The sequence below is a fragment of the Pelophylax lessonae genome (genome assembly GCF_965119305.1).
Source record: "Pelophylax lessonae genome assembly, chromosome: 5".
In the NCBI taxonomy this organism is placed as follows: Eukaryota; Metazoa; Chordata; class Amphibia; order Anura; family Ranidae; genus Pelophylax; species Pelophylax lessonae.
In genome coordinates this window covers 217,157,741-217,183,225 of record NC_138772.1, presented here as the reverse complement: position 1 = coordinate 217,183,225, position 25,485 = coordinate 217,157,741, and the positions used below count along the sequence as shown (strand labels likewise).

Below are 25,485 nucleotides of genomic sequence, written 5' to 3'. Positions count from 1 at the left end.
TCAGCAGCAGCATTCGTCACTGTTAGAATATACTATATTAGTGGTTGTAACTGCTGATCATTTGGAAAACTTTCTGACATCTCCCATCAACATAAATTGGTTAAATATAGAATTTTTGTTTTTGGGATTGGATATGCTTTAAGATTAATTTGTTTTGCGTCCCATTGGGTTGGTTACCCTGTGCAGGAGAGAAAATAGTTTTTTACCCAATAGTCAGCAGAACAAGTGCTGATGTTGGAAAAATTCCCTGCAGTGATAAATGTAATATTTTGGATTATCATCCACATCACTTTCTCTTCCAGTGACATTGGCCACCAGAACAACCTGGACTGTGAAGTAAATCAAGGTGTCTTCAAAAGGTATATTAAAGAAAAAGCACTTCCATTGGTAGTTCAATATTAGAGCTAATAGTTTTCTTCCACAACTGACCGATTCCCATCTACATTCAAATAATATAGCAGTATTTTAAAATTATTCATTACAATATTCTTTGATAAGCACAATATGTGATTTAAAGTTTTTCTTTTTTTTTTTTTTTAAACTAATACAGAGATCATATACTACAAAATTGCAGTTCTTTTTTGTACCCGGTTTCTAGATATGGTTGCGGAAATGGCGATCAATATTCATGCTAACTTCTCTCTGCAGGTTATGAATGTTCATTTGCCCACTTGTTTTGATCCACCTGTGCTGTAAAACACACCTAGCGGTAAACCTCTTCATGGGATTGAGCACAAGCAAGCTTTTGATCAAATCTTTAGCCTCTGCAATGATAAAGGATAACAGTTTGTCAGGAACAATTCAAAAAAAATCAACAAGATTTTACATGAGAGAAAGTAAAATGGCAGAGTAATTGCTAACTGTATTCATGTTAAAGGTAAGAATACCCAATCTCCTTGATTCTGAGTCCAGCACTACACATACAAAATATTACACTGTTGCTATAGTAAATAGCTTTATTATAACACTGATTTCTCTATCGTTCATTGACGGACGCAGTTCTCTCTGATTCATATCAGTAGGGTATACTGCCCCCTACAGGAGTAGGACAATAGGCAGAAAAAAGTTCTGGCTACGCCTATGGGCAGTCTCGGAGGGTACACCCTCTCTCTTCCTGCATAGGATGCCAGTTTTAATCTGCCCAGTCAGGAGTAAGGACCTAGTTCCTTTCTGGAATCTTTGGTCCTGGCATAGAAGTAATTTTTTTATGTAGATTTTTTTTAGCTAGTAATTTTTTCTCTGGATCATTTTCCTGTGAGATCTTTTAGCAATTATGCCAGGCTGGGCGACAGACTGGACCCCCATATCCAGTGGTCACCCCAGTATGGCCATCGAGCACGCGCAGGCCTTAGCTCCCCAGTGAGTCGGCTGCGACATGGTCCCGCTGGACGGGGACTGTCCCCGCGAGTTAAATGTCTCACCAGGACGCACACAACAGGGTCTAGGCTGTTGTCGCAGCCTTCCTATTTGGCCAACAGCCCCCCTACTCCTGTGGCATGGAGTCCTGTCATGAGATGGCGCCCACTTGTGTTCCCGGTATGGTGAGTAAACGTCCCCCCCCCCCTTCCCTGGCAAATTTTGGGGTGGACGCAGCCCTCTCTCTGGGATGGTCGGACCTTCACACTCCAGGGTTCCCTCTGTCCTGTTGTGACCCCCCTCCTCTCCACCACCCCCCCTACTCCCCCTCCCATGTGGGGGGCTGTTTGGGCCTACCTGAGGCTGGGGTCTAGTGTACAGGTCGCATGGGGGGTCGAGGGAGTGCGCTGTCCGCGGCACTCGACCGATCCTGCGGGGGGGGCCTTGGTGGGCTTTTCTGCTGTTGATGGTGTGGATGGACATTTGGAGGGTCCACCTGTGGGTCCCGATTCCCACGCAGGGCCACCATTTTGTTGTAGCCTGTCTGCTTCTATGGAGGCGGTCATCTTGCTACACCCATTTTCGGCCATTTTGCAGAAGATTTTTTGCTGTGGATGCTGGTGGGAGTGCCTGAAGGACAGTGTGTCATGAAGGTGGTCTCCCCCTCTCTGTGGGGATCTGTTGGCGCACGCCTGACCTCCGGGGGCGCTGTGGGGCCACTTTTAAATCAAAAATGTCATTTGTTTTTTCTAAAGTTGCTGACGGGTTCCTCAGGTTCAGTATAGACCCTGCCGGCCATTTGTTCCCACCTAACTCCCTCACGGAGGCCGCAGGTCCTTCCAGATCTCCACTGTCCGTCAATGCCTTTTCGGCAGTTCGGTAAGCATTTGGGCCTGGGTGAAGGTGGTAGGTGCGCTGAGACGTTTCTCCTTGCCTACCATTGCCTCATCTGATGTCTTGGAGTCTGAGTCCGGCTCAACCGCCGCAGACGTGGGGCCTCCCTGCCGGGTCTGTTACCTCGCACCCTGTCTCCTCGGATGATGAGGATGACATTTCTACCTCCCCTGCCGCGACAGGCACTGGTGGATGCACTGGCTGTTTTGGTGCGTGACACCCTGCTATTGGGAGGTCGCAGCGGCGGCTGTGCCTGGGGCGCAGGTGGCATCTGGCACTCACATACCATCTGGAGCTGCTCTTTTTGCTGGCTGCTCATGTAGGAGTGGACCGTCCTGAGATGTTCCCCTGGGGTGTCTAAGCAGCCGTTAGATGTTGCCCTTTTGGGGAGTCTCTGGTACAGAGGACTGTTCTGCCTTACGGTCTCTAGCTGAATGGGACTACCGTTGCTCCAGTGGAGGAATCCCCATCCTTTAAGGACTTGGGGGATAGAACCGTCCTGAGATGTTCCCCTGGGGTGTCTAAGCAGCCGTTAGATGATGCTTCTTCACCCATCTAGGGAGTGGGGGGAGGTCCTTGCTGGTCGAAGACCTGCGGCTGGCCCGGAACTAAGGCTGCTGGGTTCAGGAGGTCATGCGGTCCAATTGCAAGATCGAGTCCCGATCCGTTTATTTCCGATAAGGTTTTTCCTTTCCAATGTACGGCTGTCCCTGGATCGCTTAATGGCACTCTGTGGGGCAGTTCAGGCTCTGGTTCAACAAGCTAGACCAACTGGTCCTTTGATGGTTCCGTGCATATCAAAAATTCAAGTTGGTATCGGTTCGCACGGCGGTGGCTTCCCTGCATCAGGGGGATTCCTGGCCTCCATAAACATCAAGCTGCCTACCTTCACATCCTGTTATGTTTGGGACACCTACGGGTTCTCAGTTTTTTGCCACGGGGAAGGATCTCTATCGGTTTGTGGCGTTGGCCTTGGGTCTCGCTTATGCTACTAGGGTCTTCACAAAAGTGTGGCTCCGGTCTTGGCGCTGTTGCGACAGCAGGGGGTATCGGTCATGGGGTTCCTGGCTGATCTACTTCTCCGTGTGGAGTCTCCTATGGTGCTGACAAACTAATTTGGAAGTCACCACGAGAACTCTGGCGGAGTTCAGGTGTGTTCGGAACCTTCAGAAGTCACTAATGGTCCCTTTCATGAGACTGGACTATCTGGGCCTGACTTTGGACTCGCCCACAGTCAGGGTGTTTTCTCCCTCCGGGGAAAAAACTCTTGGAACTTCAGAGTGCGGTTCATGTCCCGCACATGGTCGTCCCTTCAGACCTGTACGTATATGAGTTCTGGGACTGATGGCTCCGTCTTTCGAGACGATCCCTTTCGCTCAATCCCTCTCGGGGATTCCCCAGAAGGCGATCCTTCTCGAATGGGACTAGAATCCAAACTCTCTGGACTTTCAGATCCGGCTGAGCTGGCTGACCAGGGAGTCTTGAGCTGAAATCTTTCCTCCCCTTTTTCCTAAACACTTATCACTGCGGATGCTAGCCTGTCTGGGTGGGAAGGAGTCTCGGCAGGTTCTCTGCTTCGAGAGTATGGTCCCTGGAGGATCCAGGTTACTGATCAATGTCCTGGGGCTGAGAGCGATCAAGCTTTGCCTGGTTCACTGGATCAAGCTCCTGCCGCAGCCCGGTGCATGTTCAATCGACTACACTACAACCGTGGCTTATGTCATTTACCAAGGGGACACCAAGGGTGTCCTTGCGGCCTTGGATGTGTCAATTCTTTGTTGGCCAGTCGCCTTGTTCCTGCTCTTCCACTGTTCCCTTTTCAGGTATGGGAAGGCCTTGGATGCAGGGGAATGGTCCCTTCATCTGGAGGTGTTTCTGCAGTTGTGCCTTCGTTGGGGGCACTCCAGACATGGACCTATTGGTGTCGCATCTACAGGGTAGTGCTGCCGTTTGTGGCCCGCACCTGGGACCCTCTGGCGGGTGCAATGGTGGCACCATGGGTTCTGTCATGGGCAAGAACATTCGCTAGGTTCAACTTGAATGATGCCTTGGAGTTTAGCATGGTCACCTGCGCACGGCTCCTGCCAGCATGGTCGTGTGTGCGTGCTCACAAATGGGCCAAAGTCAGTCTCAGCTGTGGTCTGCCTTTCCTCCTCCCAAGTTGCTGCCAAGAATTTTTTACAGGATCGAGGCGGAAGGGATTCCAGTCTTTCTCGTGGCTCCGGACAGGCCTCGCTGAGCTTGGTACGCCGGCCTGGTTCGGCTGGCCGCAGACGCTCCTTGGAGTATTCCTCTCAGGGACCATCCAACTTTGCGGTCGCTGACTTTGCCGACTTAGCTGTTGAATGCCAGGTGCTGAAGGACAGGGGTTTGGCTGCTTCAGTGATTCCCACCCTGCTTGAAGCGTGGGAATTGACTTCTATGGTGATTTTTGTTCATCATACAAGACAGTCGTATATTGCGTGGGCTCCCCCTTGCTCTTACTCGGTGGCCCGGATCTTGGCTTCCTTCAATGGGGAGTTGATCACAAGTTGGCCTTGAGTACTGTCAAGGGTCGGGTTTCGGTTTCGGCAAATTTCTTCCGAAGGCTGTTGGCCTTCTGTGCCCTGGCGCGTGACTTCTTTCAGGGGGTGCAACACTTGATGCATCCGGTGCGACCTCTGTGACCCACTGGGGACCTTGATTTATTGCAGTAGGTTCTTTTAGACCCTCTGTTTTCCAGTATTCCAGGGTATCCCCTGCCTACCTTATTACAGAAGGTGGCCTTCTAGGTTGCTGTCACTCTGCCTGCAGGTTGTCGGCACTGGCGACATTGTGCTGTCGTTCTCCCTATATGTTGATCATGGGGCCAAGTGGTACTTTGTGCGGATCCGTCATTCCCTCCGAAGGTGGTTTCTGGTGTTCACTTGCACGGGGACATTGTATTCCCATCTTGTGTCCTGAGGCCTCACATCCTAAGGAATGTGCATTGATTACTCTGTACTTGGCACTACTGAGTCTCTTCGTGAGTCAGGCTCGCTCTCTGTACTTATGGATGGCCCGTGAACGGGACTACCTGTGTCTGCTGCGTCTATTCCCAGATGGATCGGACAGACGGTGGTGCAGGTTTATTCAATCAAGGGTCAGGTCCTGCCTTTCCCTATTTCGGCGCATTCTACTCGGGCGCCTAGTGCTTCCTGGGCTTTTCAACTTGTAGGTATCTGTGCTCCAGGTTGCAAGTCGGCTACCTGGTACTCTGTTCACACCTTTACCATGTTTTATAAGTGGTCATAGGTGGATGTGCTGGCATCTGCAGATTCCTCTTTTCAGCCGCAAGGTTTTTTGCTGGCTGCTGTTTGGAGGGCTTTTGGCCTTCCTGGAGGGTGTTTACTGTTTGTTTTCAGGTGGGCCTCATCTTTTGTGCTGATGGGTCCTATGTTGCCTGGTCGGCTATGTTTGGCCTTGGGGACTTGTTCTTTTCTGCTGTTCCCACCCCTCATATTATGGCACTGCTTTGGGACGTCCCTACTGATATGAATCAGAGAGAACTGCGTCCATCAATGAACGATAGAGAACTGGATTTTTGACTTACCGTAAAATCTTTTTCTCTTAAGTTCATTGACGGACGCAGTACCCACCCCTCTATTTTGAGTTGGGTTGGTGTTACTTTTCTGACACTGCTTTGATACAAAACTGACATCCCATGCAGGAAGAGAAAGGGTGTACCCTCTGGGACTGCCCATAGGCGTAGCCAGAACTATTTTCTGCCTAGTGTCCTACTCCTGTAGGGGGCAGTATTACCCTACTGATATGAATCAGAGAGATCTGCGTCCGTCAATGAACGTAAGAGAAAAGGATTTTACGGTAAGTCAAAAATCCATATTTTAAAGATAGGGATCTGACAACAATGTTTTTTTTTTTTCCTTGCGTCAATAGAATTGTATATTAAAGGAGAGTTGCAGTTTCTCACTTACCACACCAGGAACCTGTAGTAAGGAAGTGAGGAGGCCGCCATTGCTGATATGCTGGGTGTTTTGCCAATCCAAATACTTAAGATTTTTTTGAGGTTACTGACTCAAATCATGTTTACCAATGAAGAGTTCTAATTTCACAATACATTGACTGACATGCATACTTATTCCTGGTCTGTGCCTGAAAATATTCAGTTTAGAGCATGGGTGTCCAACCTTTTGGCTTCTCTGGGCCAAATTGAGTGTAGAGAAATTTTCTCGGGCCGCATATTAAATATATACTATAGTTAAGGTATATAAGTAATAAAATGCCGCCGCGCCCTTCCCGCCGCACCCCCCCTGCACTAATTTAACACAACTAGAAGATGATCAAATGAAATGGAATCAGTATACAGTGGTTTACTTCTTCTAAGAGATATTAAAGGAACACTCTAACCACCATGACCACTTCAGTGATTTGAAGTGGTCATGGTGGTAGAAGTCAGAAACACTGCACATTCTCACCTCCCCCCTCCCCTCCGAGGCAGCCTCTGCCTACCATTAGTTGGAAGCCACTGTGGCCATGCCCCCGACCCGACTTTTTCACCCAGAAAAAAAAAAATAATCAGGGGGCAGTGGGCCGCATTGCCTGGGGTTCCGGGCCGCATGTGGCCCCCGGGACGCAGGTTGGACATGCCTGGTTTAGAGGCAACAGACAATAATCTTTTCCAAAAAGGTGCAGGAATGGCAACCTATATATTTTTTTTAATAAGGTTTTCTTTAAAAATGTTTTGATTACCATTCCATCCTACCTCCCCTTGGTTATGTTGCTTCACTTCCAGCCTTCTGGATCACCTCCCTCAACAGTTATCCAAGAAGGCACATTCTGCCAATATTTTAAATGAAATGAGACTGGGTGTTTTCTTTCCCAGAGCCCTTGCCTAGTATCCAGGAAATGGCATATACAAACAAGCTGTGTGGGGCTGTTAAATAAATGCCTTTTGTAGTTGCAATGTTCTGCCAAGCCTTTCCACTTCTTAAAGCTCTCCAGTAAAATAAAACCAGTTGAATTTTAAAGCGGTGGTAAAGTCCTAGAATCTCTAACACTAGCTTTCCCAAAGAGACATCTGGTGCATCCGGCCCCCTAAGGCCACGCTTGACTTGTCATCCTGTTGTGTTCTTGAAATAGACAAACAGAACAACCTGCTAATCTAACTAACTAAACATTTCTGTACCTGTTCCATTTGGGAACCATATGACTAGCAATAGGCACAGTCCCCATGGGCTGTGGTTGTCGGGGTCTGCAGGCAGGGGGCTTATCGGAATCTGAAGGCCCCCTTTTAAAAGACCCCAGATCCCGCCCCCCTCCCCATGTGAATAGGTATCGGGTAAATAGTACTCCTACCCATTCACTAAAAAAGTGTGCAAAAGTAATACCACATGAGACAAGTTTTTGATAAATTTTTTTATTAAAATATAATTTAAAAAAATAAAAAATAGTGTCACTCGATGTAAATCCATCGTCAATCACGCCGCCCACGAACCCGAAAAAAAGAAAAACGCTCTCGCTTCCTGGGAGGCCTCCTGTCATATGCCTGCTCCGCGCTTTGACATTTCTTATATAGATTAAGGGGTGGGGCCATCTGGTTATGTCGCTCAGTGGCTCCACCCCCTTTTGATGTGATGTGACATTTTTCTATAACTTGGGTCGGGAGGCAGCATTATTGATGATGGATTTACATCAACGGACACTGTTTTTTATTTTTTAATAAAGCATTTGTCAAAAACTGTCTTCTGCGGGTATTACTTTTGTAAACTTTTTTGGGGAATAGGTAACGGTACTATGTACCCAATACCCATTCACATGTAGGGGCTAGGATCTGGGGACCCCCTTGTTAAAAGGGGCTTCCAAGTCCTGATAAGCCCCCTGCCCGCAGACCCCCACAACCACAGCCCAGAGTTTTCAAGAACAGGCCCTTGTCCCCATCAACATGTCCACAAGGTGCAAAGCACTTACCCCCCTATGTTGAGGGCATGTGGCCTGACCTGTCAGGCTGCATGCCCATATAAGGGTATGGTATGGACTTTGGGGGGTCCTACACCATTTTTTTATAAAATTTGGATGTGGGGTTCCCCTCCAAATTCATACCAGACCCAAAGTGTCTGGTATGGACTAGGGGGGGGGGGGCCCCACGCCATTTTTTCTTTATTTTTTTTTGCCGGTACTTTTTTTTTTATTCAGCTGTCAGCAGAGAAACCCATTAACAGCTGATGACTCATTGTTAGTTAAGGATGCCGTGGTCAGCTTCCTGGCCCTGGCCCTGCCCCTGCCCCTAACAACCAGCTTATACTGCGCCCTGATTGGGCAAAGCTGTGCCCAATCAGGGTGCAGAATGCACTGTGCAGCATAGGAGAAAACACCCTGCAAATTCGGGTGTTGGGGAACGGTTGAACAGGCAAATGTTTAGCCTGAACTCATGCTCAGGCCGAACCGTTCTCCCATCCCTACCAATTAGATGCAGGCCTATTAAGGTATTCTGACAACTGCCAGCACTGGCAGTCAGAAAACATTAGTTGCAGTAAAAGATTTGTCAATCTGTAGTGTTTAGAGTGAATAGAGGAAACTATTGGATTTTTTTCAGTATGTGAATGTATTGCCAGCATGCCTTACCAACAGCCATTTCCATTGAGGTTGCATCTTCGTAAGTCTAATAAGAGCTCAAAGAAGTTTCAGTTATTTTGCTGGATAAGATCTAAAATTAAGTCTTGTTCATCCCACAAAAAGCATATTTTAAATCTGATTCTAAACTGCTTCTCACCCCACTGCTGAACAGCAATCTTATTCCAAAAAAAAAAAAGACAGCTGAATGCATTATGGACTTTTGTGGAAAACGAATTAACAACCTTTGTTCTATTTTTCTCAAAGCTCATTTTTTTCCCTGTAAAATCTACATCATATGATGTGATGCAGAATGAACAGAAAAAAAATGTTTTGGAGAGAGTGCTGAAGATATGCATTATAGGATACATAACTACAAAGGGGTTCTATTTATCCCTCTATGAGAAGTACTGCACTCAAAATTCCATTAAGCACAAAATTTGACAGTTCTTAAGAGAGTATTAGTCTAAGAATCACTCAAATGAAGCATAATATTGATTCAGGTGGGTCTAGGGACAAGCCTCAAAAAAGTAATGCCCCTTCCTTTGTCTGCGGGTGAAATATTGTACTGCTTTCCACTCAACACTTTGAGGTTTTATGCTAAACATATGGAACTTACATTAGTTGCAAACAGATATTTAGAGTTTAAGCCTTGGAAAAGCGGTAAAACAGCTAGAAATAATATTTGTAACATTCCTTTTGAATGTGGGTGAAAATTGAATTATATTTTAGAAAGTCTTGATCAGAATTTAGACAATTATTTCCTAAACCTAGAAATGTTAGATTGTTTTAAAGATAGTGTAGGTCTTCACATAATTATTTTATTTGATGAATAAAACAAAGGCTAAGAGACAAAGTAAAGATCCATCAGGCTGGTCATTAAACCAAGAACAACCGATACAAGTAGAAAACAGGAAAGACATTAGAAATTGGACACAATATTCAATATTTACTTCATTGCGTTTGTGGTTCCTATTGGAAAAGTTGGTATGATCACAGATAAAGATTGCTCCCTCAAAAGCTAGATTTCAAAACACAATTTATATCTGTCCTAAACATTTTCTAAAAAGGCAATGTAATGGCAACTGTTTACTTAAACCTTTTTGTATTCATTGTTAGTTGTTTTCAGTAGGAAACTTTCAATGTCAGGAGTGAGAACATTCCCTTCACTTCCCCTGACTGCCCATATATTACAAAATGCCCACATTGCTGGACTACCCCATAACACTATACCTACCCTACTCAAAACTTTAGGGAAAGGTAAACCTCTAACACTTAAGCTGGCCATACACAGGTAAACTTTAATTTAAACATTCACAGAAAAATAGTTTGCCAGAATATTCTTTCTTGCCTTTACTCAATTGAAAATCCTTAAAATGTCATCCAGACCTATAAAATTGAGTAAACATTCTAAAATCAAACATTTTCAGACAAAATTCAACTGATATGTTGCCAGCTTAAGACTTCTCCCTCAAAATCCTTATCTTGACCTGACCTATGTCTTAACACTCGACCCATAACTTCTAACACCCAAACCACACTCTCAAACTCTAACATGTAATTAGACAGTTAAATTGAGCCCTGAACATTTAACTTCCACCTAAAATCCTAACCTTAGTTTTAATCCTAAACCTTAGGCTAAACCCCCCAACTGTTGACCCCAACATTAACCCTTAGAGCCATTTTCCAGTATTTATAATTCTAATTGCACAAATAGAGTTTGTATTTAGAGTTCCAAGAAAGTTTCATCAGATATTATAAGTTGGACATCCTGGATGGCAGGAATACAACCTAGAATTTGTAAGTTTAGATCCAGTGGGTACAGTCAAACAGCAAAAATGTAGAAATGTGATGACCAAAATTTCTCTTTGTTTTAGTTTAAGGCAGCCCAGATATGTCCCACCTTTTTTGTTTTTTTTTTTTTTCTCCTAGTTGCCTGCCAATAGTCATTGTCATGATAATACAGTATACTATATTAAAGTAACATGTAAAATTGTAGCTCTTGCGGTACAAGTTATTAGTCCCTATAGATAGCTATGTTTTATTCTGTTCAAAGAAATGTCAATGCATCTGTTATCAAACACAAGCGATGCAAAAGGAAGTTGAAAGATTACAGAAGGATAAACAGAATGCAGAATTATATCAAAGACAATGCTATAGGAATAAAGTGTGTTTGTTAATGTTAGGCTCCACTATGTGCTGAAAATAAGGGGGGAAGAGAATAGGGAATGTGTGGTGGGTAAAGAAGGAAATGCAGAAAATGCAAGAAATGTGATAAAAATTATTATAACTCCTTAAAAAGATTCTTCTTTTTGACAAATGCATGCACTATTTTTTCTTTTATTGGGAGACTGGTTAAACATCCACAGCTCGGTATAATCACTGCCACTGTAAAGCCTCATCTGGCCTAAGTCATCTTCAAGCACACACACAAGTCCATGGAATTACATGTAGGAGATCGAGAGGTTTATTCAAAGAGCAAAACGTGTATCAAGGCTGCCTTAAGCTCTCAATGTCTCATTACTGTACAAACATTACTCTATCAAATGCAAAGCAGTTTTTATGGATGTAATGAAGGGAACTGATTTGAAACTCTATTCCAATGCATACTCAGAGAATTGATACTAACAACTGTCATGTCCAAACTCTCAGTTCAGGAACATTCATAAACTGCCAATACACAGTGGCAAAATCGTGCATGCGTAATATGGCAACCTCACCATAAGCATTGACAGCATGAAGAGTCTTGCAATAACTAGAGAATAGTTCACAATAACTAGCACAGTCAGCTTCCCCTTTTTAATTATCTCTAATCACCTTCAAACTTTCAAATGTAAAAACTGGTATATATTGGAGCCAAAAAAATGTAATGAAATTATTTATTACCTAAACAAAGAATTTATTTGAAATGAATGCTGGTATAAGTACCCAAAATCTATATTTTTTAATTACGCTTGCACACTGTCCTGGTGTAATGTTACTTTGTATTTGATTTGGCACAATATAATTTTTTAAAATATTTTTCTTTTAATTAATGCCCCAAAAAAAGGGGAAAAATAAACAGATAAACCCTTTATTATACAGCTCCTCTTGCACAACATATATACTAACTACACTGCTGTTCCTATAATACACAGGTTTGTTATCTGTAACATTTGTCATTATGTTACTGATTAGAATGTTTACCATCTGAGATGTTATCCCAGTACGGTGACAAGAATTCATACGCTCCACTTTGGATTATCTGGAATAATTCTTCATGATTGCGTTCTGGACTCCGGAATGGGGGAAAGCCAGATAGCAGTACGTACAAGATAACTCCGGTGGCCCACATGTCAACCTCCAAGCCATAGCCTGTTGAATGAAATTGAGTATTATGTTGATTTGGTCACTATTTATATGCATAAAAAGATTACCAGTGGGCTTCCCAACAATAAGAGAACACAAGCTTTCCAATGTGGACACAGAAAAATGCATACACACAGATTCAAATGGGCTTCCATCAATCACAAGTCATTAACTTGTGAGAGATCCACACTTATGACACTTCTAGTTAGAAGTTTCCACAGCAGAAGAAATTAGAGTACATCGTTTTTTGCAAACACAAGCAAAATAAGACTAATGTACTAAAGAAATTCGGAGTGTCCAAACAATACAATAACTGTGTGAACATACACTTAACTTATCCAAACGTGTGTATTTTATATAAGTAAACAGAGATTTGGTTTTCAGCAAACTGGGATTTGCCAGCCTTGCCTATGCCAGTGTGAGGCACCCTGAGATGTAGGGCTCTGTTATAAATAGTCTTCATGAGAAGTGTCTGAAGGACTAAGCCACAGCAAGGATGTTGTCTGTGATACTCTGTCTCTTGGAGTTACCTTTAATGGGGAAGCAGAGGGGGGAATATTCAGGACTATTGGGACTATTTGCTTCCCCTCTACATGGGACACAGGACTTTGACAAAACCTTCAAAAGGTACAGGCTCATCAGAGAGCTCTCCTCTTGTTCTGGATCTTTGAAACCTTTAAAGAATGTGCTTTCAGGGTTGAGATGACTGAAATATGTAATTACTTAAATCAACTCGGTAAAGTGTTAAAGCGAGCGCTGGAGGGGCAGAGCAGAGAGCTGTTGACTAACAGTACAATGTTGTAACATAAAAATATTCACCTTTTTCCAGTAGTATTTCAGGAGCCACATATGTTGGTGTTCCACACACAGTGAAGATAGGCTCTGTCACATATACAGCAAGCCCAAAGTCAGCCAGTTTCAGAGTGGCAGATCCATCAGGATTTTGCTGCACCTGAAAAAAAAGCACTTTAGAAATATGCAGATTTATCTGTTCATCATTTATATAAATATTTAATGCATACTTATAGTGGTTGTAAATGCTCAAGGTTTTTGACCTTCATGCATTTTATGTATGATGGTAAAAAAGCTTCTGTGTACAGCAGCGCCCCCAGCCCCCCTAATACTTACCTGAGCCCCATCTTGATCCAGCAATGTGCACAAGAGGCTTGGCTCTCCCAGGTCTTTCCCCCCTTTCATTGGCCGAGACAGCAGTGGTAGCAATTGGCTCCCGCTACTGTCAATCACAGCCAGTGAGCCTATGAGAAGAGATCAGGGGCAGGGCCGAACCACACTCAGTGTGTAAATGGTGGCTTGGGAGTGAATCTGCTTGTGTGCCCCAATAGCAATCTGCTTGCTGGGGGGGGGGGCACAAGGCTGCAGGGCATGGCCTGAAGTGTCGGTGGGGGACCCAACAAGAAGAGGATCAGGACTGCTCTGTGCAAAACCACTGCACATATCGGGTAAGTATGACATGTTTGTTATTAAAAAAAAAAAAAAAAAAATCTGCCTTTACTATCGTTTTACTGTAATTATATTGAAAATATTCAAATACAGCAATATTTAGGTTTTAAGTTAGTAGTATATTGGTAGTCAGTGTAATCTCTCCTGTTGCATAGATGGCCAGTGTAGTGTTTGATACCTCCTAGGTTGGTAGCAGTGGTGAGGTTAGGTTAATGTCCCTGTTTAAGTGCCCCTTTGGTGGTCAGATGGAGTTATACTTATCATTGGTGTCCGGGAGGTACTTACTGCACTTGACAGGCTAAAGTCCCATGTTGCTGGCTCCAACTCCAGGCACTAATGGGCAAGAGATTATTACACTCAAATCTGCATGAGATGCACCTTATAGGTTGTGGCTCCTCTGCCCCTGATACAACGCTGCTGAAAAGATATCATTCAGGGCCTGCACCTTTGAAGTATTATATTTAGATCTTACCACATTCACTGTATGTAGTGAGATTAAATTGTCTCCCCACATTTGTGTGGGCTTTCTCTGACTGCTTAATTTTTCTCCCATAATCGAAAAAAACTACTAGTAGTAAGTCAAGTGGCTTCAACCCTTATTCGCCCTTTGCACCTGTTTCTTTGTGACTATGGTAGGTACAGTGCCTTGCGAAAGTATTTGCCCCCCTTGAACTTTGCGACCTTTTGCCACATTTCAGGCTTCAAACCTAAAGATATAAAACTGTAATTTTTTGTGAAGAATCAACAACAAGTGGGACACAATCATGAAGTGGAACGAAATGTATTGGATATTTCAAACGTTGTTAACAAATAAAAAACTGAAAAATTGGGCGTGCAAAATTATTCAGCCCCTTTACTTTCAGTGCAGCAAACTCTCTCCAGAAGTTCAGTGAGGATCTCTGAATGATCCAATGTTGACCTAAATGACTAATGATGATAAATAGAATCCACCTGTGTGTAATCAAGTCTCCGTATAAATGCACCTGCACTGTGATAGTCTCAGAGGTCCATTTAAAGTGCAGAGAGCATCATGAAGAACAAGGAACACACCAGGCAGGTCCGAGATACTGTTGTGGAGAAGTTTAAAGCCGGATTTGGATACAAAAAGATTTACCAAGCTTTAAACATCCCAAGGAGCACTGTGCAAGCTATAATATTGAAATGGAAGGAGTATCAGACCACTGCAAATCTATGAAGACCTGGCCATCCCTCTAAACTTTCAGCTCATGAAGACTGATCAGAGATGCAGCCAAGAGGCCCATGATCACTCTGGATGAACTGCAGAGATTTACAGCTGAGGTGGGAGACTCTGTCCATAGGACAACAATCAGTCGAATACTGCACAAATCTGGCCTTTAGAAGAAAGCCATTTCTTAAAGATATCCATAAAAAGTGTTGTTTAAAGTTTGCCACAAGCCACCTGGGAGACACACCAAACATGTGGAAGAAGGTGCTCTGGTCAGATGAAACCAAAATCAAACTTTTTGGCAACAATGCAAAACGTTATGTTTGGCGTAAAAGCAACACAGCTCATCACCCTGAACACACCATCCCCACTGTCAAACATGGTGGTGGCAGCATCATGGTTTGGGCCTGCCTTTCTTCAGCAGGGACAGGGAAGATGGTTAAAATTGATGGGAAGATGGATGGAGCCAAATACAGGACCATTCTGGAAGAAAACCTGACGGAGTCTGCAAAAGACCTGAGACTTCTTCCAACAAGACAATGATCCAAAACATAAAGCAAAATCTACAATGGAACGGTTCACAAATAAACATATCCAGGTGTTAGAATGGCCAAGTCAAAGTCCAGACCTGAATCCAATCGAGAATCTGTGGAAAGAACTGAAAACTGCTGTTCACAAACGCTCTTCATCCAACCTCACTGAGCTCGAGCTGTTTTGCAAGGAGGAATGGGCAAAAATTTCAGTCTCTCGATGTGCAAAACTGATAGAGACATACCCCAAGCGACTTACAGCTGTAATCGCAGCAAAAGGTGGCGCTACAAAGTATTAACTTAAGGGGGCTGAAAATGTTTCCACGCCCAATCTTTCAGTTTTTTATTTGTTAAAAAAGTTTGAATTATTCAATAAATTTCGTTCCACTTCATGATTGTGTCCCACTTGTTGATTCTTCACAAAAAATTACAGTTTTATATCTTTATGTTTGAAGCCTGAAATGTGGCAAAAGGTCACAAAGTTCAAGGGGGCCGAATACTTTAGCAAGGCACTGTACATGAAACTGTGAACTCAACAGAAGGCAGGGGCTAATGTTATTGGATTTATTATCGCACTGTATACATACAGTAAATAGAGGCCAAACAATTTTAGTTTAGTTTTCCTTTTGAAAGGACAAACACAGTATATAGTTATCATAAAGATGAAACATCCAAGCAGAAGATGGTAAGGAGGTTACATGTTGTATATACCTATACTATGAAAACAGCTGTTACAGAAAAGCAAAAGTCACGTGATAATCTGAAAACTCTATTACATTATTTTTGTTTTCATTGCTTGGGAGAGCAACTGTGATTTCTGACACTCTAAGGTAGGGGTGTGAAACTTAATTTTATTGTGGGCCGCATCAGCATTCTGGTTGCCCTCAAAGGGCCAGTTGTATCTGTAAGACTATATACAGTATACAGTGCCTTGCGAAAGTATTCGGCCCCCTTGAACTTTTCAAAGCTCAATAAAGGGCTTTTGCCTACAAGTTTACAAGTACTATCTGCACATTTAGTGGTGCTTACTTATCTCCATAAACCAGGGGTTTCAAAACTTTCCAGAAAGTTTGGAGACCCCTGATTTAACCACTTGCCGACCAGCCGCCGCACATATACTGCGGCAGGGCGGCTCGTTCCCGCGAAATGACGCATCTGTACGTCGCTTCACGGGACCACGAGTGAGGGCCTCGCCACAGGGAAGCTGATCTGCGGGTCCGGTGGCCTTGATTGCCGCCAGGCACCCTCGATCACTCCCCGTGGAGACGGAACAGCGGTTTGCCGTTGTAAACATGGCAGACTGCTGTTCTGTCAGCAATGAACACAGGGCTCCTGTGTTCCTCCTATTTAGGAACACAGGTCCCTGTGTTCATTTCATAAGCCCACCCCCCCACAGTTAGAAAGCATCCCCTAGGGACACATTTAACCCTTTTATCGCCCCTGATGTTAACCCCTTCCCTGCCAGTGTTATTAGTACAGTAACAGTGCATATTTTTGCAAACTGATTACTGTAGTAATGTCACTCACTGGTCCCCCCCAAAAGTGTAAAAAAATGTCAGTTAGGTGTCCAATCTGTCCGCTGCAATGTCGCAGTCCTGCTAAAAATCGCTGATCCCCACCATTACTAGTAAAAAATAAATAAAAAAATAAATAAAAATTACATAAATCTTTCCCCTAGTTTGTAGACGCGATAACTTTAGCGCAAACCAATCAATATACACTTATTGTCAAAATACAAATTAGCCTAAAATTATGAAAAAAATTTGATTTTTTATTTTTTTTTATTGGGAATGTTTTATAGGAGAAAGTAAAAAATATTGTTTTGTTTTTTTTTTTCGAATTGTCGCTCTTTTTTGTTTATAGCGCAAAAAATAAAAATCCCAGAGGTGATCAAATACCACCAAAAGAAAGCTCTATTTGTGGTAAATAAAAGGACATCAATTTTATTTAGGTATAAAGTCGCACGACCGTGCAATTATCAGTTAAAATAACGCAGCCCCGAATCGCAAAAAAAGGCCTGGTCGTTAAGGGGGAAAACCTTCCGGTCCAGAGGTGATTAGGGGAAAAGAAAGCACCACTGTATCTGCAGATAAAACCTGTGAACTTGCAGGCAGAAGCCCTTTATCAAGCAAACTATAGAAGCTTAGATTTATATTCTGCACAACATGACATGCCTTACTTGCTTACATGACTTTCCCCCTCATGGGATCTTGGGATCTTGGGATCTCATGAAGCATAATGAAGCATAATGTTCTACTCAATGTGATCATTTAAAACAGGCACACAGAAACAAAGCAATATGCCTTTTCGTATTAACCATAAAAAAAAATAATAATAATAACTCACCAACAGGTTCTCTGGTTTGAGGTCCCTGTGCACGATATTCTTGCTGTGAATATATACTAAAGCCTTGCATAAGTCAGATATCATAAGTGCTGCATCATGTTCAGTAAATTTAACGCTCTCAGTAATAGCATCAAATAAATCCCCCCCTTTAATGTACTCCAAAATCAAATAAATTTCATTGTCCGTCTCAAAATCATCAATAAGTTTTACTATGTTTGGGTGGGAAAGCATTTTTATGATACTAACTTCATTTTTAATTATATCCTCTTTATCTATTAGTTTAGCCTTATCAATAATTTTCATGGCATACTCTTCATTGGTTTTTCGAAGTCTACACTCTTTGACAACTGCAAAATTTCCATCTCCAATAGTCCTGCCAATCTCATAATTTATTTGTACATCCAGATGGTCTTTTATACAACATGTTCTGCTAATGCTAGGAACTGCCTTTTCGTCTTCTCTTCTCGGCAGTCCTCCTTCAATCCTTTGTTCTGTTGAGTCAATATTGTTCATGATGTCCTTTTTACTGTTGGATTCATTGTCCGCCACTATTCTGTCTACTTTTATTTGTATGTTTTCCTTTGTGTCTTCCAGGAAATCTTCAATAAGCCTACCACTATGTTTTAATGTTAAGCAGTTGGAATGCTTCCCACCCCATTTTCTTCTGTCTCTCTGGCATTTATTTTTAAAGCACTCATGCCTTTGCATACTATGACTGTGCATTCTGGAATGAGGATAGTGTGTTTTCTCATACAATTCAACGCTGCTGTCCCCTATCTCCTCTACTTCATTGGCATCTCTTTTGTTCCTACATCTGTTATGACAGTTTGTACATGTTTGCAGTGGCCTTTCTTCCTTACAGCTTCCAATTGGTAATAGCTTACACTTTTTATTTAAAGTAGCATTTCCTGACGGTGTATCTGTATTCATCTCTGTGTATAGTCTATGCTTAATTGTAATCTCTTTACATTGCTCGCATTGGTTGGCACAAGTTAAACTTGAAGTCAACACTTTATTTGGTTTGCAATGGCAAAGTTCAAGTTTTTTCATTTTTCCAGACAAATTTTCTTGATGACTTTTGATCTTTTCTTGTTTTTTGTTTTTCCTTGTTACTTCTGGCTTTTGTTTGACATGGCCCTTCACATCATGTTTGGTTGTCAGTCTTGGAGACATAGTATCACATTTGTTGACCAAGTCTGTGTCTTCATAGCCACTATCTATAATTTGTCCATTTTCATTTAATTTGCATCTGCGGCTTTCATAATGATCTGGGTTCTTTGTTAAAAGCCTATCAGGATAAAGTTCATTAAACACAGTTTCAATGCATTTCATGGTCAGCTGTTCCTTACCCAAAGCTATAAAAATGTCATCCCCACGAAAGAAATCACATACACTACGTATTTCTTTGCCTTTTAGGTTATACAATTTTCTCACATGGTCATTTTTCCACCTAGGCAATCCCAGGGCTTCAGATATATCAGCAATAAGCTGCTCAAAGGTCTGCACTGACCTTCTATTCAACAGCAAAGTGATTTTCCTCAGAGGGTAATTTCCTGGCTTAACTATTGTCACAATTCTTGGTTTTACTGGACTGTTCTCTGAATGTATTGTGTGAAAACCATTTCGAGGGTGGAGATATGGTGATGTATAGCTGTTTAGTCCATGGAATGGTTTTCCATGTGTTGCATGGCCTATAGGTGGACATGTGACTTGGTGTTTCCTCTCTGTAGGCCTTGAATTTATATTGGTATATAAATGATGAAGCAGTGTTTGATGACCTGAAATAATGCAAACAAATATAGGTTAAATAAAAACTGAGAACTGTCATATAAACATATCTATAATAAATATATAATTTCAGTAGTTAGCCTTACACATATCAAGATTAACTCCAAGCAACCAGTTAAATACACAAATGATATGCATACAGTAAATGTATGTATTACCTGCAAAGTATTTTTTACTTCTGTCCAGCCATTCCTGAAATGTACACAGAGATGTATAAAGTACTAGAGACCCAGACTTGAGTAAAAGTACAAGTGCTCTGTCAAAAAAGTGACTTGAGTAGAAGTTGAAGTGCTCTTTAAGCACCACACTTAAGTAGAAGTACTAAAGTATTCAACATTTTTTGTACTTAATTATTGCAAGTAGTTTATTTTAAAATTTACTACTCAAGTACTGAAAGTAAAAGTACAAGTATTGTGTTATGTAGTTATTAAAGAAAGTAGTCAAAAGGCCAGGGCCCCCTCCCATTTTAGATCCCCCTTAGAGCAGGCCAGGGTCCCCCTCCCATTATAGATCCCCTTAGAGCTGGTCAGGGTCCCCCTCCCATTACAGATTCCCCTTAGAGCAGGTCAGGGTCCCCATCCCATTATAGATCCCCCTTAGAGCAGGCCAGGGCCCCCCTGCCATTATAGATCCCACTTAGAGCAGGCCAGGGTCCCCTTCCCATTATAGATCCCCCTTAGTGCAGGCCAGGATCCTCTCCCATTATAGATCCCCCTTAGAGCAGGCCAGGGTCCCCCTCCCATTATAGATTCCCCTTAGAGCAGGCCAGTGTCCCCCTCCCATTATAGATTCCCCTTAGAGCACTCCAGGGTCCCCCTCACATTATAGAGCCCCCTTAGAGCAGGCCAGGGTCTCCTTCCCATTATAGATCCCCCTTAGAGTAGGGCAGGCCTCCCCCCATTGAAAAACTGAATTTTTGTAAAATCTTACCTGTAAAATTCCTTTCTCTGAGTCCTCCGACAGTCGCCGCCTCTTCATATTCGTCACATAGGGGGTATTAGACTTTGCTCCGAAGGAGTAGCTAGGCAACAGAATATGTTAACAATAAAGCTTTAACATATCCCACCCTCAAGGGGTGGTCCCCTCAGTCAATACCCTCCTACTTCCTGCAACCATATCTCAGTTTTAGTGGAATAGCAGTAGAGTATACAATCAAACCCCAAAAGAGGGGCGGGGGCGGCGACTGTCGGAGGACTCAGAGAAAGGAATTTTACAGGTAAGATTTTACAAAAATTCCGTTTTCTCTTACGTCCTCCGACAGTCGCCGCCTCTTCATATTCGTCACATATGGGGACGTCCCAAAGCAGTGCAAACATGAGGGGTGGGAAACGCATCCGCGCCGAAAGGCAACGCAGTCTCCACATCAAAGAAAGGAACCTTACCAAAGGAAGGAAACCAGCTGGGCAACAGCAAAAATAAGTGCTCAACAGGAGCAACAACCCAGGAAAAGACAAAAAAACCAGGGGATACAAAACTTATCCCAACCGCCAGGAGTCCCCAACAAGGGACCCTAGGGAACAGCCGCACTAAGAACCTTGCGGCCAAAGGAAGCATCCGCCGATGCCTGAACATCTACTTTGTAGAATTTTGTGAAAGTGTGCACGGTCGACCAAGTTGCCGCCTTACACACCTGGGCTACAGAAGCCCCATGACGACAGGCCCAAGACGTACTCAGAGATCTAGTAGAGTGCGCCTTCACAGGCACAGGGGGAACCTTCCCCTGCAAAGCATAGGCCTGTTCAATGGTCTGCCTGATCCATTTGGCGATGGTAGAGGCCGAAGCCGCCATGCCCTTCCGAGGACCCTCTGGAAGAACAAACAAGGAGTGCGTCTTTCGAAAAGACTCAGTCGATTTAAGGTAAACCCTTATCGCCCGAACAACATCCAGAGAGTGCAATCTCACCTCCTTTGGATGTTTAGGCTTCGTGCACAACGAAGGCAAGACAATATCCTCATTAAGATGGAATTCCGAAACTCGTTTCGGCAGAAAAGAAGGATTAGGTCGCAAGACCACCTTATCCAAATGAATAACCAGGTACGGAGACTTGCAGGACAAAGCCGCCAGTTCCGACACTCTGCGAGCCGAAGTGATCGCCACCAAAAAGGCGACCTTTTTGGACAACATAGACAACGAGATCTCCCTGATCTGTTCAAAAGGAGCACGTTGTAACACAGAGAGAACGAGATTCAAGTCCCAAGGGGGCAGAGGATCCCGCCTCGGGGGAACCAGATGCCGCACACCCTGAACAAAGGTGCCAACCAATGGGTTGGAAGCCACGGGACGTTGAAACAGAACGGCCAGAGCAGACACCTGACCCTTTATCGTAGCCAGCGCCAAACGCTGATCAACCCCCGTTTGAAGGAAAGACAGCACACGGGACACCGAGTACGTGCGGGGTGAAAACCCCTTGGACTCACACCAGGCAAAATAGGCCTTCCAAGTACGGTAATAAACCTTCCCCGAGGAAGACTTCCTCGCGTTGATTAAAGTATGAACGACCTCCGGAGAGAGACCCCTCTCCTTCAGGACCTCGGTCTCAACAGCCAGGCCGTCAAAGCCAGCGACTGTAAAGCAGGATGGTATATCGGTCCTTGAGACAGTAGATCGTCTCGAAGAGGCAGACGCCACGGGGCGTCGACCGCCAGATTCACGAGGTCTGCGTACCAGGACCGGCGAGGCCAGTCCGGTGCCACAAGAATCACCGTGTTGCGTTCCGAGTGTAACCTGCGAAGGAACCTGGACAGCAACTGAATCGGTGGAAACGCGTACATCAGCCTGTACTGATGCCACGGGGCCACTAACGCGTCCGACGAGTCTGCCCGAGGGTCGCGCATCCTTGCCACGAACCTCCTCACCTTGTTGTTGAGGCGAGACGCGAACAGGTCCACATCTGGAAGACCCCACTTCGCGCACAACGTCTGGAAGACAGCCGGATGGAGAGACCATTCCCCCTGATCCAGGGTCTGGCGACTCAGATAGTCCGCCTGCCAGTTCTCCACTCCCGGAATGTGAACCGCCGTTATCGCCGGGACATGAGTCTCGGCCCAAGACAGAATGTCGGCCACTTCTCGAGCCGCTCGGGCACTCCTGGTGCCCCCTTGGTGGTTGATGTAGGCCACCGCCGTGGCATTGTCCGTCTGCACCCGAACCGGGCAACCCTGCAGCCGGTCCGTCCAGCGATGAAGACAGAGATTTATCGCACGCAATTCCAGAATGTTGATCGGAAGGGAAGACTCCCCCTCCGACCAAGTCCCCTGAGCGGACAGAACGCCCAGAACTCCACCCCAGCCCGACAGGCTGGCATCCGTGGTGATTACCGTCCACGAGATCGGACGAAACGACTTGCCCCCGGACACCAACGGGGACTGGAGCCACCACAGAAGGTTTTCCCTGGTGCGAAGACTCAACGAGATTTGAAGATCCAGAGATTGAGGTCGCCCGTCCCACCTGGACAGGATCTCCGCTTGGAGACCCCGCGTGTGAAACTGTGCGAAAGGAATCGCCTCGAAGGCCGAGACCATCAATCCCAGACATCTCATACACGTCCGCAGAGACGAGTTCGGAACGTCCCTGAGGGACCTGACTTCCTCCCGGAGAGTCCTGAGTTTGTCTTCCGGCAGGAAGACCTTCGCCTGCACCGAGTCCAGTATCATTCCCAGATAGGGGAGACGAACTGACGGACTCAGTGTCAACTTTGGAAAATTTATCGTCCAACCAAACTCCTGCAGAGTTTGCATTGTGACAGACAGGTCCTCCTCCAGACCCTGTCTGGTCGCAGACCGAACCAGAATGTCGTCCAGATACCCCAGGACAGAAACGCCCTGGGCCCTCAATAATGCCAGAACCGGTGCAAGCACCTTGGTGAAGACCCGCGGAGCCGAGACGAGGCCAAAGGGCAACGCCACGAACTGGTAGTGATCCTCCGCAATGGCAAATCGAAGGTACCTCTGATGACCCTCGAATATGGGGATGTGAAGGTACGCATCCTTCAAATCGATGGAGGCCATGAATTCCCCCGGAACCAGGGCAGCCACCACCGACCGCAGGGATTCCATGCGGAACTTGCGAACCCGCACAGAGCGGTTCAGAGCCTTCAAGTCCAGAATCGGACGAACCTTGCCCTCCTTTCTGGGCACGGTGAACAGATTGGAATAAAACCCCCGAAACCTGTCCCGATGAGGCACCGGAACCACCACTCCCTGAGCCCTCAGGTCCCGCACCGCCAGGTGCAGGTCCCGCAGGCGCTCTGGAGACAGTTGAAGATTTGAGGGAAAAAATCTGCTCTCCGGCCGAGAGAGAAACTCGATCTTGTAACCAGATCGAACGATTTCCAGAACCCATCCGTCCCGCACACGGGCCAACCAGGGCTGAAGAAAACCGAGCAAGCGTCCCCCCACCCCAAAACTGGGTGAGGGCGCCCCTTCAGGCCGAACTGTTATGGGCTGCAGGTCCGGATTGGCCGGACTTCTGTTTCCCAGACCAGGGCTTCTTCTGAGAGCCTTGACCTTTGAACGGTTTGCCCTTGTAGTGCGGCCGAAAGGCACGAAAGGACCCCTGAGGGGGCCGAAAATTTGCATGCTTCTTCCCAGAAGCCCCCTTAGCCTTGGGGAAATGGGGCAAGAGAGTGCTCTTACCCCCGGTGATCCCCTTAATCAACACATCCAGGGACTCCCCAAAAAGGCGAGACCCATCATAAGGCAGATTGGCTAAGGTCTTACGTGAAGATTGGTCCACCGACCAACATTTTAACCAAACCAGGCGGCGAGACAACACCGCCACGCTGTGCACACGTGCAGCCAACGGAATCAGGTCCAGGTCCGCATCACACAGATACATGACACCCTGGTGGATCTGATCCACCATATCCAGGGTCGCCGGCGAGGCCGAATCGGCCACTAGGACGCGCCTAAGCATCTGCGTCCAACTTGCGATCGCCTGGGCCGCCATGAGAGAAGCAAACAGAGCCTTAAGCATAGAACCCGTAACAGAATAAGTATGACGGGCAAGAGACTCCAGTCTCCTATCCGAGGCATCACGGAAAACAGGGGAACCCTCTGCAGGAATCGCAGTGGCTTTGTTCAAAACCGCAATTGCATGATCCACTGGTGGAGGCACACACCTTTCATCAGTGGCAGGCGAAAAAGGATAACGCAGCTTGAATTTACTTGGTACCGCAAAAGGTTTGCGCAGATCGCGCCATTGATCCTTAACAGCGCGCTGAAAATCAGCATTGCAGGGAAAAACCTGCGGCGTCCTGCGTTTTCTCTGCGTCCCATAAGCCGCCAAGGCAGCGGGGGGACACACTTCGTCCTGCAAACGCAGCGTTTGCTTAATGGAAGCAATCAACTCATCCATGATTGCAAGCTCTTCAGGCGAGCCAGGGGGAGAATTATCGACCCCCTCAACTTCAGCCTCCACCTCAGACCCCACTAGATCAAGAGAGGAGCGGGACCCCGATAAGGAGGCCCCTGCCAGAACAGCCCCATCACCTTCACCCTCAGAATCAGAGGAAAGAGCAACTCTGGGCCTTTTAGTAGATTGAGCAGCCACCAGCATTTGCACCTGAGCAGCAAGGCCAGCCACAATAGTGGCTAAATCCCCCCCTGGGGGGGAAACAGCGGTCCCCTGGCTTTCCACCAATACTGTAGGAAATTTGCCCTCCTGAGAATCCATTGCCCCTGTAATGCCAGACAACCAAGGGTTAACTGCCCCTTTTTAGCAAGCGCGGCAAGCGCAGCCCACCGCACCACACTCAAGCACAATGAGACCCCCACAGGGAATATGCAAACTGAACACAGGCAATGGATAGCAAGAACAGAAGGATAAAACCTGAGGAGACCCTCGCCGCTGCTGCTGCCTCGATCGGTGTTCCTGGAAAGAGGAAGTGATGCTGCCAGGGCGCTCTATGTAAGCCTATGGAGGCTACAAGAAAATGGCCGCCATGCATGTAAACCATGCGGCCGGAGCGGGTGTAGGCAAAATGGCGT

At 45.3% G+C, this 25,485-nt stretch overlaps 1 protein-coding gene across 3 annotated transcripts in view; it reads right to left on the bottom strand.

Moving 5' to 3' along the window:
- DCLK3 (doublecortin like kinase 3) overlaps positions 1 to 25,485 on the bottom strand; it is an 82,267-nt gene that overhangs the window by 38,277 nt on the left and 18,505 nt on the right. Inside the window, exons 2-5 of one of the 3 annotated variants that reach the window (XM_082259494.1) lie at positions 17,710 to 19,487; positions 13,006 to 13,138; positions 12,025 to 12,192; positions 704 to 764 (exon numbers count right to left, since the gene is read on the bottom strand). In XM_082259494.1, the coding sequence (XP_082115620.1) occupies positions 704 to 764; positions 12,025 to 12,192; positions 13,006 to 13,138; positions 17,710 to 19,487 (2,140 nt within the window). Of the gene's footprint in view, positions 1 to 525; positions 765 to 12,024; positions 12,193 to 13,005; positions 13,139 to 17,709; positions 19,488 to 25,485 lie in introns of those variants that run through there. The other 2 variants (XM_082259493.1, XM_082259495.1) reach the window with 2 other exon arrangements.